The sequence below is a fragment of the Larimichthys crocea genome, chromosome XXII, assembly GCF_000972845.2.
Source record: "Larimichthys crocea isolate SSNF chromosome XXII, L_crocea_2.0, whole genome shotgun sequence".
NCBI lineage: Eukaryota > Metazoa > Chordata > Actinopteri > Sciaenidae > Larimichthys > Larimichthys crocea.
In genome coordinates this window covers 16,461,488-16,480,590 of record NC_040032.1, presented here as the reverse complement: position 1 = coordinate 16,480,590, position 19,103 = coordinate 16,461,488, and the positions used below count along the sequence as shown (strand labels likewise).

At 42.3% G+C, this 19,103-nt stretch overlaps 1 protein-coding gene across 7 annotated transcripts in view; it reads left to right on the top strand.

Annotated features, from left to right (window-relative positions):
• The window catches only part of LOC104934693 (unconventional myosin-XVIIIa), a 61,511-nt gene that overhangs the window by 26,969 nt on the left and 15,439 nt on the right, over positions 1-19,103 (top strand). For all 7 annotated transcript variants that reach the window (XM_027273622.1, XM_027273623.1, XM_027273620.1 and 4 more), the window contains 20 exons: positions 473-632; positions 713-899; positions 2,401-2,626; positions 2,748-2,857; positions 3,988-4,053; positions 5,546-5,674; positions 10,251-10,394; positions 10,571-10,660; positions 10,763-10,882; positions 11,899-12,019; positions 13,249-13,376; positions 13,521-13,675; positions 14,385-14,508; positions 14,651-14,851; positions 14,967-15,077; positions 15,594-15,698; positions 15,864-16,010; positions 16,212-16,325; positions 17,207-17,323; positions 17,888-17,971. In XM_027273622.1, the coding sequence (XP_027129423.1) occupies positions 473-632; positions 713-899; positions 2,401-2,626; positions 2,748-2,857; positions 3,988-4,053; positions 5,546-5,674; positions 10,251-10,394; positions 10,571-10,660; positions 10,763-10,882; positions 11,899-12,019; positions 13,249-13,376; positions 13,521-13,675; positions 14,385-14,508; positions 14,651-14,851; positions 14,967-15,077; positions 15,594-15,698; positions 15,864-16,010; positions 16,212-16,325; positions 17,207-17,323; positions 17,888-17,971 (2,639 nt within the window). The remainder of the gene's footprint in view (positions 1-472; positions 633-712; positions 900-2,400; positions 2,627-2,747; positions 2,858-3,987; positions 4,054-5,545; positions 5,675-10,250; positions 10,395-10,570; positions 10,661-10,762; positions 10,883-11,898; positions 12,020-13,248; positions 13,377-13,520; positions 13,676-14,384; positions 14,509-14,650; positions 14,852-14,966; positions 15,078-15,593; positions 15,699-15,863; positions 16,011-16,211; positions 16,326-17,206; positions 17,324-17,887; positions 17,972-19,103) is intronic.

Here is a 19,103-nt window from a genome sequence, read left to right as displayed (position 1 = left end):
AAAGGACCAACGTGTCGGATTTAGTAGAGCCAGAGTTTAGTTTGTCTGTTCTGGACTACTGTGTATTTATATTGTTGGCAACCATGACAACTATTACTGGTTACAGCTTACCCTTAAGATCATCTTTCTCTCTAGTTTGTCTTTGATAGTCCACACATCATGCTTGAGTCAAGTGGTTGCGTCATTTATGACAGTACAGCACCACGGATTTATTAGTATTTCACACTAAAACTGCATGGACAGGCAAACGGGACCCATTAACAACTATGGTGGGAACAGATTGTCTTTTTATTATCAGTAAAGTTTATGTAGGTTGACAGACTGTACATACCAGAAGATGAATCAGCTCGCTTTAATGCAGACTATATAAACATTTTCCTGAACCCCCAAAGGAGACTGTTCATTTTTCTTATTACGCTGCCTGTGTACAACGAGCCAGGGAATCTCACACTACCTCCTACTTTTATATCAGGTCACACATTCCTCTTGAAGAGTGAAAAGGAAAATCATTTTCTGCTGGGCCACAGCCATGGCACTGACTGGGTGGAATACGATGCCTGTGGATGGTTGAATTACGCCAAGCAGAATCCTGCCTCCACCAATGCTACAAACCTCCTGCAGGACTCCCAGAAGTAAGCATCACACAGGAAGAGTCTTTAGTGAAGAGTGAATTCTTCCAAAACATTCGGCTGAAATTGTGTGTCTCTTGCAGGAAGATCATCAGCTCATTGTTCATGAGCCGAACGAGTGGAGCCACTGTTCTCTCTGGCTCCATCGCAGGCCTCGAAGGTGTTTCCCAGCTGTCCTTGCGACGTGCCACTAGCATGAGGAAGACCTTCACCACAGGGGTGGCTGCTATCAAGAAGAAGTCCTTGTGCATTCAGATAAAGCTCCAAGTGGTAAGAGGAAAGCGTGGAACCCATTAGTCAGTCCTAATTGTTATGTGTTTGGCCTCCTTAACTGCCAAGGATTAAGTTACTGGGGAACTGTGAAAGGTGATGATTATATCAAGGCTCATTATTGAGTTTGAATTTGTGTCTTTGGAAGTGCTTCATGCAACTTTGAAGGAAATGGATGGTATTGATCAGTCAGGGAGGCTCACAGATATCGTTTGACAACAGTCAGTAGTGTATGTTACATCTCCACCACTATGCATTGCAGCTAGTGCTATGATCAGCGTCTACTTGCCAGTGAACATGGCTGCTGGGACCAAACACAACCTCTGAAACCACTCATTGAAGTTGACGAAAGTTTAGAAAAACCATGAATAAAGTTTTAAAGTTGTGCTTTTGTACAGGAATCTGTGAGGCATTGGATCCCATTGGCAAGATGGCAAGCTTTTTATTGTTTATCAGGAAATTATGAATTTTAAAATGTCATGAAACATACCAAAAAATACCTTAAAAATGATTTTTTTGTCATTATTGGACCAGATACTGATGACATGTGTCGACATGTGACACTTGTCTTGTGTGATTAAAAAAAAAAAAACAGGGTTGGAAGCAAATTAACTTCCAACCCTGTTTTCAAGAACGTTGCTATTGGATTCTGCAAAACCCTGGATTATACTCATAGGTGATGTTTTTCACATCCAATGCCATGCCATTTTTTTAAATTCTCGCTCTGTAAAATATCTGCACTTGGCATTGGACTGGCAAATAAATTATTGAGAAATGGTTAGGGATGTTAACTCTGAGCTGTAGACTCAGTGTATAATAAATCCTGGTTTTTGAAAATAAATGTACATCTAGCAACAGCCGACAAAATAATTACGAATAGTCTTTTCTTGTCTTGTGGCAGAACCCAATCTTTGGAAGAATTAAAATGTGTGTGTTCTCAGCACAAATTGGTAAAATCTGAAAGCTGTTAACCTTGATATGGAAATCCACATTAGGCTTTTACACTGTAAAGAAACACACATACACCTTATGTAAGATGAACCCCCAGTTTAATAGCGCAAATGTATATATGGACAGGTGTACACAAGTTGGCAACGTTTATAGCAGCCAAACATGGACACAGACATACAAAATATTACTTAGTAGCCCAACAGCAAGAAGTCCAGCTTGGTGTCTTTCAGCCTTTAATTTCACAAAGCTCTCACCAACAAATAAGTCAGTCCCACTCTTGTTTGGCGGCTTCTTGCTTGGTTACTCTCCTTGTGTCTTCTTAGCTTCCTCCATCGACACCATCTTCGGTCTTTTAGCCTCTGTCAAATTTGCAGAGGCTTCTAAACCTTTCTATATTGCCGGCTCATTTCAAAGCTAACTAGTGAGACTTTGGGCAGAGCAGCAAGGGAAAAATCATGTATGTTACATATATGTATATATGGATGTATATTGCATTGGGTGTTGGCCTGCTCCTACCAGAGTCCCTTACTCTCTGCTCTGTCTTTTCCAGGATGCCCTCCTTGATATGGTGCGGCGGTCCAGGATTCACTTTGTTCACTGCATATTGCCCAAGGCAGATGCCCTCAAGGCTCTGAGTGGATCCCTGTTCAAAGGAGGGGAATGTGATACTCAAGGGGAGACTGGAGATCCCGGCTTAATGCAGCTGGATGTAGCTTTGCTCCGTGCTCAGCTGCGTGGCTCCAAGCTGCTTGATGCTCTCCGGATCTACAGGCAAGGTGAGGCAGCTACTTAAATCACAAACCGAGGGCAGGTAAAGAAACGCAGATCTTCGTGTCTCAAAGTATTTCGAATAAAGAGTCTAACCTAAACACTCTTTGAATATAATGTTATTCGCAGGTTACCCCGATCACATGGTTTTCTCTGAGTTCCGACGACGCTTTGACGTCCTGGCGCCACACCTGACCAAGAAGCACGGGAGGAATTACATTGTAAAGGACGAGAAGCGAGTGAGTCAATCAACGGGAGAGGAAAATGTACTCCTCCTTTGCCCACGCACATCGAAGATTAATGTTGTGAGGAGGCAGCTTCATTACATCTGCCCCTGATTTGTCAGCAGCAAACTGACAGAGAAATAAACCCTCATTCATCAGAGCCATTGTAATGATCTAATCAACTTAACCTTATTAGTATCATGTTAAAGAGACAGAGCAGTTTTGGGGTTTAGAAAGTGTTTTACCGCATCCAAAAACTACAAAGAACCATTCAAAGTAAATGTACTTAAAATCTTTTGTGATGTGGGTTGCCTTTTTAAATTTGTGAACACTGATTGTGAGGAAAAAGTTTTATTCTTAAAAGTTAACTATCGGTGAGGGCGTGCTGCGCATTGGTGCATTGGTCCTCTGCAAGAGAGGAACCGGTTGAAGTGCAGTGCAGAGAAAGAAAGAATACAAAAGTTTGTTTCTAGAGAGAAATGAGAGAGAGAGAGAGAGAGACTGAAAGAATGGGGTTAAGGGAGAGAAAAGCTCTTTTCCCCTGTGTCTGTGCACTGGGGCTGAGTTTCTGTGGAAACGCATGCAAACAAAAGCCCCTCAGTGCTCGTGGCAAACCTCTCCTGGTGTAATCTAGATGTGGTCTTTCAGGCTGGAGGCTCACGTAGAGAGAAGCAGCTGAGACAACAATACACCTAAAGTATATACAGGCTGATAGATGGACAGAGAGAGACTCCAGGCTGGCTGAAGGTGTATCTCTGCATAGACTTTCTATGTGTTCAAAGCTGTAATAGGGCCAAGACCACAAGGGGAGGGGGTCATGAAGAATAAGCCAGGAGCAGGTGGATTCTTGGGGACAAGCTGTAATTGGTTTGTGGTTGGGGTTGGGAAGTTCTGAGGAACCAAACTTTTTCCCCATGCTGACTTACTTTCAAAACAAAATCCAGCCGGGAATGGACGTGATAGACGAGAGGAAACTGTACTGTACTGTACCATTAGTTCAGCATGGCGACTTAGGGGAACTGTGGACTACTGAAGTGTTGTGGTGTCAGTAGAAGTCCCCACTGGATCCAGCAGTTGAAAGACTTATGTTTGTGTGTATGTGTGTGCGTGTGTGCGTGTTTGTGTAAATGTGTGCCTTTACCCAGGCTGTGGAGGAGCTACTGGAGTCCTTGGATCTGGAGAAGAGCAGCTACCACATGGGCCTGAGCAGGGTGAGTAATGGCACTACATCTAAAAACAAATAAACTGCTTTAGAAGAACCGAATAAACCTTTGCTGTGGATTACTGCCTGTTTCACTCAGTACACGACTATTTCTATCCTCATTTCTTTTGTTTTTAAGACACTCGCTGTAAGGGGGAGTGTGTCTTTCATTACACCTGTCCCTCTTTGCGGTTTGCTTGCCATTCTTTCTTTGGAGTGTTGCCAAACCTTACCCCTCTTTTTCACTCTTTTATCCAGTGGCTACCCCGAGAGGCATGTCTCTACCCTCCCTGACTGTGTGACCGTAATTCCCTCTTTCTTTTTCAGGTCATTAGAGCAAATTCTCGCAACTGATGGCCCTCTTTGTTTTTCACCACGACCGTTGTGGAGTAATCACAGTAAACACTGCCTGGCACACTGAGGTCTAATCCTATCAGCCGGAAAAAAAGTGGCCATCAGCCAAGAGAGAAATAAAGGAAACAATTATGTACAAAACAGTGGAACTTATGCTCCCTGATATGTGCGCTGTGCACACGGCCCCTTTTTAAAACACATGACACGAGAAAGGGTTGGCGGCAGCTTCACGTGGTGCCACACTTTGTGAGTGTGAAATGGGCTCAGAAATAGACAAGCACAGTTGGCCATTCACAAAGCATACCAGTGGCTTCCTAGCAACCTGCCTCACTTGCATGCCAATTACGCCAGCCCCAAATAACCCTGTAGCAGTGGAAGTGGTACGCGCTTGACAGGATCAAATCTGCCATTAGAGATCTTGTCTGTCTAAAAACAGCATCGCTATATACGATTCAGAAAGAACCACATATGTCTGATGATGATGATTAAAGACAATTATCTTAAGCCCAACTAAGCAATTTGCAAAAGCAGTGTTCATTGATGTCATTTAAAGCGTCACTCCTCCCTACTGGTTTGCACACTCCCCTATTGAAGCTGTTCCATCTTTCCCAGCTTCTGCTTTGTTAACAGATCACATATGGATCTTGTAATTTATAAAGCACTGGGACTCGTGTAGAGAGACCTTGGGTGAAGACAGTTCATCATCCATATTTTAATAGCTTGCTGCATATCACTATATCAGGAATTCATTCAGAGCACCTAATCCCTCTGAAGTATAGACAGGCCTTGACGTGATCTGCTTTCTGTTGGCTGTTTACCTGTGTTTTACCTTTGGCCCAGATTAGATACAGACAAGGCTGATTGTCCGAGATAATAACTTAATCACAGCTTTCTCACTTAGATAAGACTCGGTTGTCCATGGATTACACCGCTTCTTATTGATTTGCTGCTTTGGTGCACTTATTTACTTTTTAACTCTAGTTCTGTTTTTATTTTGCCCTAGCGCTTCACGCTAAAGCCGGCTCTCTAAATCTAATACACCCCATGCCTAAAATAAGCCTTACAGCCTTGCACGAGCTCTCAATAATTGTATCCTCTGCTAATAAGTTAATTTGATGTTATATGTGTGTGTTTGTGTTTTGCTCTAGTTGTTCTTCAGAGCCGGCACCTTGGCTAAACTGGAGGAACAGAGGGACGAGCAGACCAAGCGTAATCTGACCCTGTTCCAAGCTGCCTGTAGAGGCTACCTGGCACGGCAAGCCTTCAAGAAGAGAAAGGTAGGCAAGCAAGCCCCCCGAAAATGTTGATATATAGTTTATTTATCTCTAACTAACCTCACTTAAATGAGATAAAATGGAACGAAATCACTTCATCACATTGCACGACTCAAACAAAAAACGTGATCCGTGGAAAAGCCAGCGAGTCGTGAGTGTGAAAGTCCATTTTGCCGCTGTGCTGGCTTTTTAATAAAGCAGGTGAAGAATGTGAGCTCCACAGGTCTTGTTGCCTAGGAATCCACAAGGAGTTGAGAGTTCCTCGCTCTGAGCTTATTTTATTGCCTGTTTGCTCTGTTCTTGGGGGTTGATCTAACCGGCTCTGCTGTAAATCTTCAACTAATTATAAATGTCTTCTCTAAATCTATTGCCCTCCTCCTCCTCCCCTCCGGTACTGTAATCCATCCAATCAGCTCCCCCCAAGGGGGATGTTTGATAGTGACACGTCCATTTATGTTGCATTTTATCAAACCGCTCCCCCTCAAATGCAGCCTTATCAAACGTGCTGCTGACTCACACTCCCATCTGCTCCACCCATCTTCCATTTTTCTCCCGGCACGCGATGGGTCCATCTCTCTGGACCTCATACATGTCCTCTTGTGATGTATGGAGCCCCGCAGTCCTTCTCCCTCTCTGTGATTACTATTTAAGTGAATGTGCCGCTTCAGCTGGCCAGTGAGGAACCAGCAGAAATAGAATCAGCATTGCTGCTCTACAGCAGTATATGACGTGCTGTTAGTGAGTAAATATCTTGTTCGCTTGTATATGACGCCACTGAAACTATTAAACGGTCATCCTTATGCGGCGCAATAAGCCAAATCAATATGACCTTGTATAATACTGAACTTCCAGCTCTTTCTCAGCTAAGACTTTGAGAAATTAATGTTGGTTGGAAGTAAGAGAAGCCAGTTTATTTTCCTTATTAAGTTCAAAGGTCATTAATCTCACAGTGGAGCGGGCTGAGAGCTTAGTGCTTCATAATCTGCTTGAAATTGAAAAAAAATCAACAGCAGGAAAAAAAAAAAAACGTTCAAAATTGCTAGGCAACTGTGCAATTACAAAATCCATTAGCAAAGAGGCAGTTTTCCCCACTCTGCCCTCATGTATCCCCTGTCACCTGCAAGTGATATAAAGATTTTAAAAGACTTTATTTTTATTTTATCTTGTCATTTTTTTGCTCTTAAACTCGGTTTAGGTTGGAAAGGTAAGGCGTAACATGCAATTAGAAATGCGATGAGAGCTACGGGAGATTCGAAGGTTCATGATCTAGTGTAGAGAGACTTACTTAAACTTTGCACATGACTATGTGTATTGCTTTCATGTTAATATCCAGTTTTGAATTCAGTTTAAATGCATGCACACAAATACACAAACATGTCCGGGAACAGTGAATGATTTTTGGGAATAAAGTCAAATGAGTATTGATACAACTGTCGTGTTTGTTTGTTAAATATGAAGCTACCTTTAGTAGCTGGTTATGTTGAGGTTAGCAGAAAGACTAGTGACAAGGTGAAAAAACTAGCCTGGCTCCGTCTGAAGGTAAAAAAATCTGACTCCATTGTGGACATATAAAACTGCAACATTTGGATTTTACATTTTAGATCAAAGAAATTAGATATAATGTTTTAATCAGTGAGTTGCTGGTAGGCAGTTTTTGTTACCGCTGTAACAGAGCAGGGGTTAGTACTGTCACCTCACAGTGAGAAGGTCCCTGGTTCGAAACCCTCAGCTGGCTGGACTTGTCCAGGGTGGGATTGGCTCCAGCCCCCATGACCCTGATAAGGATAAGTGGTTATGAAAGATGGATGGATGAGCTAAGCTAAGCAGCTCCTTACTGTAGCCTTATAGATATAGATAAATAGAGTGGTATCATTCCTTTCATCTAATTTGCAGCAAGAAAGTAAACACTTTGAGTGTTTTTTCCATTAAATCTTCTTTTGTCATTGACTGCTCCTTAATCAAACTGTAAATCAGTCATTTACAGTTTAATTAAAACAACTTCTGATAATATCAGAGGATGACACATCACCGATAATGTCGTTGGATAAGAAAGCCATTCGGGCCGAGCTGTGCCTAAGCATGCAGTACACAGTGTATTCACTGCACTGGACTAGTCCGAGCACGCGCTGTCGAACTCAAAGTCATAATCTTAAAATGTCAATCCGCGCTTACATAAGATCAGTGTCTGCAGTCAGGTGTCGCATTGAGATGTGAAAATGCGCTGTAGAGAAATCAGAAGTGAAGAGCGGTGCCAGATCTGTTTTGCTCTGCCATTTTTCTTCAGCCGCTGCTAAAACAACTACAGTACCATGGATTTATAACTATATAACTTAATAATATGCTGTACTATACTATCTCTTCTTTCAGTGATCACCTCAAGGGTATTTTTCCCTCTGAATCTCATTTGTTTTATGTTATTCCTGATTCAATTAGCTGACCTCAGAATAATAGAACAGAAACAGGGCTGTGGCAGATTATTGAGTGTTTTTTTTTTTCCATCTCTCCTTCTCTCCATGTAGAAGATATACTGAGCGTGTTTCTGTTCAGTCTTGGAATAATCATCGTATAATAACATCCAATCATGCCCTTGCTGTTACCCTGTTATCCTTTTGTGAAAATTGATTGGGCTTCATTGCCTCTTGCACTGTTTGAAGTATCCAGTCTTAGCAGCTACAGTAGACGATAATTTGCCTCTGGAGCAGTGCGAATGATGCTCTGGTGAAGCCTCTCAGACACTTGCTGCTTGACGTATGTGGATGTGACAGAAAGTCGCAGAACTTCCCGTGATTGATATTCCCTGGCATGTTACCCTTGCGAAGCTGTGCCAAGCCCCCATGTGACATTAAATGACAAAACCACAATTTTTCTTGTTGCCCCCCCCCTCCCTCTCCTCCCTCATTCAACTGTCTCCTCCTCAAGGGGACAACCTGACATTTTAAAAAGTCTGTTATTTTGCCTCAGCAGGCGCTTACCGCATTGGGAGCTTTGCCCTTCAGGTACCCTACAAATGTTTTTTTTTTTTTAAATCTATTTGCATTGACATCAGTGTAAAGCAGCATGCGTAAAGCTAGCTTAGTAATATTATTCATTTGAACCGTTTCCCTTCAATGCAACAGTGCTCACTGAAGGTTAAGATATACCTTTTTCTATAGGATATCTCATTCATTCGAAACATGCAATCCCACAAGTGCATATCGAAGAAACATGAATACCTACTCACAGTAAAAGGTGCGGATGGGCTTTGAGTTACATTTTTTGAAATAGTGTGAACCCGATACTTTTTTTTTTTCAGGCCGTGCCAAGTTACAGCTTGGATTAAATGCCTTTGAAATATATTTGTATTTCACAATCAAAAATGTCATTTGATAGTGTCACAATAATGATATTAGCCAGGTAATCAGAGCCGAAGCATTATTTTATGTTGTAGAAATCCCCAGGGACTGAGCGTGAAGTGGTTGCTTCAGAAGATATGATCAAAGTAACATGCGACGGACATGTAGCGCAGCACTCAGATGTCTTACATGTATACAGACATGCCTGCACGCACACACACGCGCGCTTAAATCTGTAACTCCAACAGAAATGACTCTAAGAGAGAGAATAAGAACATGTTTTTGCCTCAATCTTGGCTCACAATCCTAATTCACGTCGCGGTTTTGCAGTTGTCGCATCCCCTTAATGTGACACGAATGCAAAAATGTTCATGTAGTATCATCTTTTGTTTGTTTTCTATTCATTTCAGACTAAATGTGACAAGTGAGACCTGTTTAAATCTTCTGTCAGAGATTTACTGCATTTTGCTCCGCGTTAAGGCTTTCATTGTGTGACAAATCCTAATTGGTCATAGAGAGTACCTTCAGGGTGAAATGTACCTGATGCTGAGAATTGTGTTGCTCTAATTGGGTTTGCCCATAATCTGCTGCTGCTAGAGAGCCTCATACATAAGCAGCATGCAAAATGTGTAATACTTGGAATTAGCTGCCAACATGTTTGATTTAATTAATCAAAAATTAGCTTCCAGCCTTGGAACACACTCTGCAGAAACTCTCCAGAGGAGGCTGGCAAGTCCTGGGATAGCTGCTAGCCCATGCACAGGCAATATAACACAAGAATGGAGAATGAAATGTTTTTCAAATATTGTTCAGCAGTGCTGAGGATGATATGGCAGCAGTAGATGAGCTCTGTAAAGCATTTATTCCAATGAGTAATTAAGATTTTTCTAATTTTCTGGCATAGTTTCATGGACTTCTGGACATTGTGTCCCTATGAGATCTGTGCACAATGCTGCATTCAATCCATCTGTTTCCATGTATTGCATTTAACATTACATACTCTGCATATTACTGCAGTGAAGCTATTATTATCCCTTCTGTCTTAATAACGAAGAACGTATTTTTATTGGACAGTTACAATCAATGTACAGATACTCTTACAACTAATTACATTAGTAATATACTAATGCCGACTCGTTAAACTAGTACCAACATAATTGTACGCTACAACAAACACCTGCATTCCCGTATGTATGTATCCCGTATGTGTTTTCTGCTGACTGCCTCGCCGTATGTTGTGTGTTTAGATTCAGGATCTGGCAATCCGTTGCATCCAGAAAAACATCCAAAAGAACCACGGCGTCAAGGATTGGCCATGGTGGAAGCTCTTCACCACAGTCCAGCCCCTCATCAAGGTCCAGCTCACCGAGGAGCAAATGCGGAGCAAAGACGTGAGCAGACCTTTTTGTCTCAGTTCGACAGGCACTAATCCACTTTCAAAAACGCACCCACCTGTCACTGCAGCATGGAAATTCCCTTTATTCATTTCGAATGTTTTCTTGCAATACTTAATATACGACAGTTTTAAATGTAATATGACATGTAACCCACATTCTGTGTTCTCCAGGAGGAGATACAGCAGCAGAAATCGAAGCTCGAGAAAGTGGAGAAAGAGAGAAATGAGCTGAGACTGAACACGGATCGATTGGAGAGCAGGGTGGGTCCCTTCGCCTGTGACAGTGCATGATGGGAGTACGGCGTTGACTTGCATTACACCCTGTGTGTGTGTGTCTGTGTCTGTGTGTGTGTGTGTGCCCAGATCGCAGACTTGTTGGCAGAATTGGCTGATGAGAGAAGCACGAGTGAGTCAGCATCCCAGTTGCTGGAGACTGAGACTTCAGAGAGACTCCGCCTGGAGAAGGACATGAAGGATCTTCAGGCACGTATACACACTGATGTGATGTGTTTCCCACACATAGGCTTGATTTAAGCCGGGCTGCCCAAGTAGATTCAGCGACCCATTTTAGCACTTTTTTATCTTTATTTCTTTATCCAATCTGCAATCAAATAACAACTGAACTGTACCCGCCTCCGTCACCCCCTGCTGCTATAACAGTCTACTCACAATCGCACATGGTCTGCAGGGGAATCAGTGAAAGAAAGCGATGTTCTCTGGTGTTACATTAAGATACAGACACAGTGAAGCACGGAGCAGGTGAAGCAACAGTGAACAGATCTAGTCTGGGCACATTGTTTCTATACGCTACATCACTAACAGCAGGCATCCTCCACACATGGCTCAACTGTTTTTTGTTTTTTGTAGCGACTTTATGAAACATGCTGAGCGTAGGGCTACTGACCAAGTGGCGAGTGTTTGACGAGCTGGGAGTGAGAGCAGGCTGGACAGTTAGACGGTAACTGAAAGAGACAGAGACAAAAGTGAAGGTGTGTTTGGAAAAGGGGAAAAGCAAGATGCAGATTTTAGTTTGAGAGAAAACATGGAAATAACATGGAGTTACCACAGAATTTATTCTATCAAATATTTACAAATTAGGTGTACAAATATGCCAAATAAATGGTGTTTGGATGCCTGAACCTCTTTCTAAGTCTGAGAATGAATCATATTCCATTTACTAATTAACCTACATTGAGCTCTATTTGGAGCCGATAAACATCTATGTTTTATTTTTATGCCTTTCTTAAAACTCCTGTTAGAGGTGGAATCATGTTTTGAGTAGAGTATCTCTTTTATTTTTGGACTATGATAATATCATCACTCAAAAAAAAAAAAAAAAAATTGATATAAATTTTAGGTCATATCGCCCACCACTACTGTACCAACGCACACTGCGCCCACCCACAACCAGTAAATTCACAACCTGTGGGAAACACTGGTAACATCATAATATTTCATAACTTCTTTTTGGACTAATTTGTGAAACTTGTGCCTTCTAGGCTAAGTTTGACGCCGTGATGAAGCAGTTAGAATCGCAGGAGATGGAGGTGATGGAAGCTCGACTCTTGAAAACATCGGAGCTCAACGGGGAGATGGACGATGACGACGACGACGATGCTGGTTAGTTGAGCTAGAAAACTGCTAATAAACACCGGGGATTGCCATCTGTGTATATATTTAGGTGCCAGATTTGAGGATGTGACTTGCAGTGACTTTTCTTCTCTCTTTGGAATACGTCTGTGGTTTTAAACATTTGTTTTCATATTCCCAAATAAATTGTAATGCGTGACAGTGGCAGCAGCTTCCCTTCGCCTGCTTAATGGGCACGTCAGCTCAGGTCAGAAGCATCATTTACTGAACTGCTCATACCTGCATTATGTGCACAGTTTGAAAAATCTCTTTCAGGCTAATTGTAGCTGCGGGAATTAGTTGGCTTTGTTTGACTGTTTCAGCAGGAGACATGGCAGTGAGACTCGGTCACATCTTGCATAATGCTATTAAGTATATTTTCCAAGTTTAGGATTTACCGCTAGGGGATTAGGATGTTCCCTCCCAGGCATACAACTAATGCCTGTTGCTGATTGGTCTCCACCTGCTGGGTTAGAGAGCTCCCACTGAGAGCATATTGTCCATGAGACTTTTTTTTTTCTGCTTTCTCACTCCCCTCCCACCTCCCCAACTTCAACCCGCCTTAGCAGACAAGCCATTACAGAGCATATCAGAATTCTTAGATGAATGAGAAAATAATCGTTGGGATCAGAGCCGGTGGCCCTGCAAGTTGTCATTATGCTATATATATGCTAATGAGCAGCACTGATGGAGGAGCCGGTGTTGCCGTGTGAAGGAGAAATGGACAGCCTCTAAAATGATAAGGCTTGAAAATGAACCTGAACCTGAATGTCTGCCTGGCTGCTGTTATAGTTCTGATAGCCTCTGACAGCTCCAGAATTAGGGTCGGCTAAGAACTGTGGAAAGTGCCACTTAGACATGTCCTTCTCTAACTACTATTGTGGTGTGCTCTGAATTCTTACCTCAGGTTTATCCAAGATTAGAGTTGAAACTCAAAGCCTGCTTTGTAGTTTCCTGTCGAAATGTTTGACCTTAAAAGGTCGAGATTTGATGAAAGAAGTTTTTATTTCCTGAATTATTATACTATTTTCGGGCCCTCTCGAATTTGATAACCGTCACAGCCAGTACAGGGCACTCCACAATCCATAGCATGCATCATTTCTGAGCTTTTGAACCTTTTTGTCTGTACACCCTCCTAAGTCTGCAGTGAAGGTAGCAGACATCCAAATGTCACACAGGCATTTTCTGAATTGAGCGTTTTTTTGTTTTGTTCTTTCTAGGAGGCGAGTGGCGGATAAAATACAACCGAGCCATTCGTGAAATGGACTTCACCAAGAAGAAACTCCAGCAGGAGTTTGATGAGAAGCTGGACACGGAGCAGCAGGCCAAAAGACATCTTGAGAGAAGAGTAAGAGCGTTTTTGTTGACATTCAATCGATCAAGTTTGAACAAATGATCATTTTCGATGTGCATTGAGTTGTCACATGGAAAGAATACTAAAATGTGTGTGTTTGTTTGCATGTGTTTTTGTGTGTGTATGCGCACGCTGCAGCTGGCTGATTTGCAGACGGATAACGAGGATGTGCAGCGCTCTGTGCAGCAGCTCAAGAAGAAGTGCCAGAAACTGACGGCGGAGCTGCAGGACACCAAGCTCCACCTGGAGGGCCTACAGAGCCGCAACCATGATCTGGAGAAGAAACAGAGGAAGTCAGTTTCTTTGTCTGTCTGTCTGTCTGTCTGTCTGTCTGTCTGTCTGTCTCTCTGTCTGTCTGTTTCTTTCATACATTATTACAAGAGCATATTGCTCCTTTCTCTTTTGGAGGCCAGGAGCAGACACTGACCCACTCAGCACAACACTAACGTTTTCTTTAATTTGAATAGTGACTGAAATGTTCTGTAATCTGCGGAATTGCATTAGCTGGAGAAAATGACTCAGACTTTAAGCACTTGAGAAGCTATCGCTGTGGCAGAATGTGATCTCTCCCCTGTGGCTAATTGAAGATGCTCTGTGGGTGAAATTATTTTCAGCTGCGCTTCAGAGAGAAAAACAGGGAATTACAGTGAGCTGACAGCATGAAACACTTAGCTTTTAAGTTCACTAACCATAAGTGTTTTCTGCCCTACACAATTTGCAAATTTATTTTTTTTTTGCACATTATTACAACCCAATTGTAAATTGATGGCTAATGGAAGAAGATAACAGCGGAGGCTGAAATAGAGGTAGCGCTGATGTGATGTCGTACTGTGTCGGGGAAAGCCTCACAAGCTCAAAAGCTGCTAAGTAACAGCAGTTAGGGTTGGCTATTAAGTAAGTAGGCTGGGTGTTTTACAATGTTTATATGTACAGCCAACATTTTTACAAGCTTTGTATCTGTGTGTGAGCATTTGTGTATATATTTGTGCATGCATATTCCAGATTTGACCTGGAGCAGAATCAGGCTCAGGCCGAGGTACAAAGAGAAAAGAGCCAGAGGGAGAAGCTGGCTCGAGAAAAAGATCTAATGACTGGTGAGATGTTTAACCTCCGCCAGCAGCTCCAGGTAAGCTACTTAAACACTACATACTTTAGATGCACTCTGATTTCCTCTCTCAGGGACCACATGTCTGGTCCTCCCTGGTCTCTGTCTGACATAACTGGGCTGGTCCAGATGTGCGTTTTAAAGAATCTCTTCCACCCCGTAGGACAAGGACATTGAATTGTGCGCAGCGAATGTGAAGGTGCAGCAGCTGGAGGCTGAGCTCCAGGATCTGTCCTCCCAGGAGTCTAAAGATGAAGCCTCGCTGGCCAAGGTCAAGAAGCAGCTCCGCGACCTGGAGGCCAAGGTGAAAGACCAGGAGGAGGAGCTGGACGAACAGGCTGGAAGCATCCAGATGCTGGAGCAGGTACAGATGTGGGATTTCACACCAGTGTGGAGAAATATACGTTTTTACTGCTATCCCGCTACGACTCTTATCTTTCAATTTTTGTGTCATATGTGTGTCATCGTCATGTACTCAGGCTAAGCTGCGGCTTGAGATGGAGATGGAGAGGCAGCGACAGACCCACTCCAAAGAGATTGAGGGTAAAGATGAAGAGGTAGAGGAGATTAGGCGGTCCTGCGGCAAGAAGGTACGCGCTGCTCATTCTCAGTCTTACTTTCGTGCCAAGTTTTCCTATACATAGCCTCTCTATCTTGAACTAACAATTAATCAGGCTGATTCACTGATTCACCAGTGTTGCAATTCATTGCCCAGCCCATGTCCCATGTGGTCTACAAATATGCTGTAATCATCAAAAGAAAGTATAAATAAAAAAAAGACTGCAGAGGCTGCCTATCTCATATTATTATATTTGTGGAAGCACAAGGTAAAACTCAACGCACAGCATGCATTTTAACTTCAATATAAGTTCAAATTACAATATGATGTTCTATATGTGTTTCTATGTATTTTATAAATACAAAAATGTAATTTGACAGAATGAAATCTTTTATTTTGGAAGCTGTGTTGGACAGCAGTTCTGCTAGTCTTTGACGTGTGAGAGCAGCCATGTCTAACAGGATGGTCGGTGGTGTGTTATGTCTGACTTTGTTTATCGCCGATCATCTGTTTGTGCATCCTGACACGCTGCTTGTGTGTCCTGCAGCTGAAACAGATGGAGGTGCAGCTGGAGGAGGAGTATGAAGACAAGCAGAAAGTGTTGCGTGAGAGACGAGAGCTAGAGTCCAAACTGCTGAACACCCAGGACCAGGTACTTCCATCGCTCTGCCTCTGGTCTCTGTCAGTGCAGTCAAGTGTGTGCGATTTAGTATAGGCCACTTTTTTTGATTGGAAAGAAACAGCTCGAGAGCTGCTAGGGGATTTGAAGCAGGGTAGAAAAATAGAGGATGTGTAACAATACTGCTTTGTCATTCAGGTGTGCCAGAGGGATGTGGAGACGGAGAAGAGGCTGAAGAAAGACCTGAAGAGAACCAAAGTCCTTCTAGCTGATGCACAGATTATGTTGGACCACCTGAAGAGTAACGCCCCCAGCAAGAGGGAGATCGCACAGCTCAAAAATCAAGTACGCCACTCTATTCTCCGTGTCTCAGCAGAGGGTGGTTTGAAACTGGGATAGAACAAAACACACTTTTATATCAGTTATGCGCAGGTTGATAAATCCTCATTCCTCCGCGTATCCAGGTTAGATCCTTGATCTTGGCCTACTAATTTCCCTTCCTCACTTTCTCCCCCACTACCTTTTCCTCCCTCCTGTTTCTCACAGCTGGAGGAGTCGGAGTTCACTTGCGCGGCGGCAGTGAAGTCTCGAAAGGGCATGGAGATTGAAATAGAGGACCTGCATATCCAAATGGAGGACGTGGTCAAGACGAAGCTATCGGTGAGTCTCGGCTATGCATCTGGAGGGTGCAACATGTGATGCAACAAAGTATCAGTGTTCATTTACTTCATTTCAGTTTCATTCTACACACACATAACAAACGTTGAAAGTAGAAAGAACAGAACTGCACTAATAATGATATCCCACATTTATATATAATGAAACATACCTTCCATTTTTTGATAAAAGAGAAAGTGTTTGTGTTTTTGATGAAAACAAAAACAACAAACAATGTTTAATTAATGGAGGGCTTTTGCCTATCAAATTTGCACTCTTCAAAGTGCAGCAGGGCTCTAAAATTAATATGCGCAAGTCATTAAGCCATTGTGGGATATTAAAATAATAAATGCCCTTTGGCATATATCTGATTTCAACATTTTGCTGTAATGGATAAATAAGCTTTGTCGAATGTTTTTTTTTTTTTTCCCTTCCATCTGCTCATTAATGGCTGTCTCATGAGAGTACTGTCTGCATTTCAAGCTCACAGAGTGCTGTGTGCCTTCGCTGTGCTTGTTAATTGCTGCATTTATGGCAAGGGAAGGTCTTGTAAATGTCTCAGATTAGAGAATGCATATTGAGGGCCCGAGTCCCTCACCTCCCCTCCGAACACAGAGGATGAAGTCTAAATAGGACATCACCAGTATGCTGCACTGGCTGCACTTTTCCATGCTTAAATGAGCCAATTGATTATCTCCAATTGGTCTCATCCTCCAGCCAGAACCTTCATCCAGATTGTGTTTCATTGCCATTAGATGAGATTCCAGAACTGCCACGGCCCGGCCAGCTAATGACCATTTATCATATTCAATAGCTCATGAATAAATCCTGTCATTCTATACCAAAGTGCGTGTATTTCCTCTCTCTCTCTCGTAATGCTTCAGCTGGAGGAGCAGGTCAGCCGTCTGCAGAGAGAGAAGAACGACCTGCAGTCCCGTATGGAGGAGGATCAGGAGGACATGAATGAGCTGATGAAGAAACACAAAGCTGCAGTTGCCCAGGTAACTCAACCTGTCTAACACCTCAGTGAGCAGTTTGAAAATACCATTGCATGACTCCTTCTGTTATCAATCCTCAGTCTTACTCCTCTATGCACCCAGGTCAGTATCCAAGGACACAATAGTAGTGAAATGGACCATGAAAGACTTTGATTATTTATATATGTTTAATTGCATTTAGTTAAAAAAAATGGCTGGATACCATTTTTAGCACTGGCATCAATATGGTGTTCTTTTCTGCGTGTTTAAGTTAAGTAGAGTGGCTTTGAGGTTTGGAGGACATGTTCCCCTCTAAACACAGTGTGTGCTCTGCAATCAGGGAGATGCAATCTGTTCCACAGCACATCACATGACAAATCATTTGGCTCAGACTTATTATGTTCATTAACCATTTACCTTAAAAAGGGCTTGTTATTATTATTATTATTATTATTATTTTTCTAGATAATTAAAGCACAGATTTACACTCACACTCTCTCACATGCAGACACTAATTTTATGACTACTGACTTTGTGTTTCTGTGTGTGTGTGTGTGTGTGTGTGTGTGTGTGTGTGTGTGTCTTCAGTCTGCCAGAGACTCGAGCCAGATCAGTGACCTGCAAGCCCAGCTGGAAGAGGCCACGAAGGAGAAGCAGGAGATCCAAGAAAAGGTACAAGGAAGCATTGAAAAGCACTACAGCTGCCTGCTTGGAACCTGCCTGCCGTGTCTACACTTCTCTCTGATTAGACCACTGCTTTTCACAGGCTTTCTCTGATTATTGCGACCCAAAAAAAGAAAAAAGAAAATTGTGGCGTCTTTCGTCTCAAAAATTGTGATGCAATTTGCATTTAAATAGTAGGAATCAGTGAAGATTTAGAGTCAGGGGGTGAAATTGTTCTTTCGCCTCTCAGCACATGATTTAAAGGAAGGGTCATGTACATAAAGTCAGCAGCTTGTTTCTGTGGTTTAACCAGTTAGATCAATTCTTTTCATTTTGGTCCTTTTAATGACTCTCTCAGCTTAATGCAGGAGCTTCTCTCTCAGCCATTTATTTCAATTGTGATTTTTGTTGTTGTCGTTCCAATTCCAAAAGCTCATTTTATTTTAAAATCTAAGAAAATTTGCAGGGAAATAAAAATTGGAAACAGTGAAACAGCGTCAGATGATTTGACTATTGATATGATAAAATGTGATAACGGGCTATTTCGTTAATTCATTCACATGATTATTCGAATCAAGTGAAACATCATAAAGGTTTTACTCTCAAACATGAAACAGCTTCTCATAACATGCTCACAGTGGAGTCTTATTTAAAATGTTACTTTTATACAGGAATCCAAACAAACACAATAAAGGAACAGGAACATGGGGAGAAGCACAAAGACTGAAAACCATGCAGGACTAGGGAAACCAAACACAGAACTGAGGAACAGACTAGGGACAGAATACAGGACTGGTGTAACATACACAGTATGACCTGGGAAGGGAACCAAGGAACACATGGTCTAAGTATACAAGAGAAGTATGGTAATCAGAGAGGAACAAATGCTGTGAAACACAAATACAGGGAGTAAAGAACCACAAGACACAGAGGGGGGGATTACAAAATAAAATAAGAAACATTAAACAGGACACCTAAAACCATGAGAGTAGCTGTGATTTTTTATGTATTAACAGTCAGAAACAAGGCAAAGAGTACAAAGAACTGATAATAGCAGGTGGGGCATCTTTTGCAGGCCTCCCAACCCAAACTGCACAACTGGCTAGATTATTAAAAACCAAGATTGGTAATTGTAATCAAG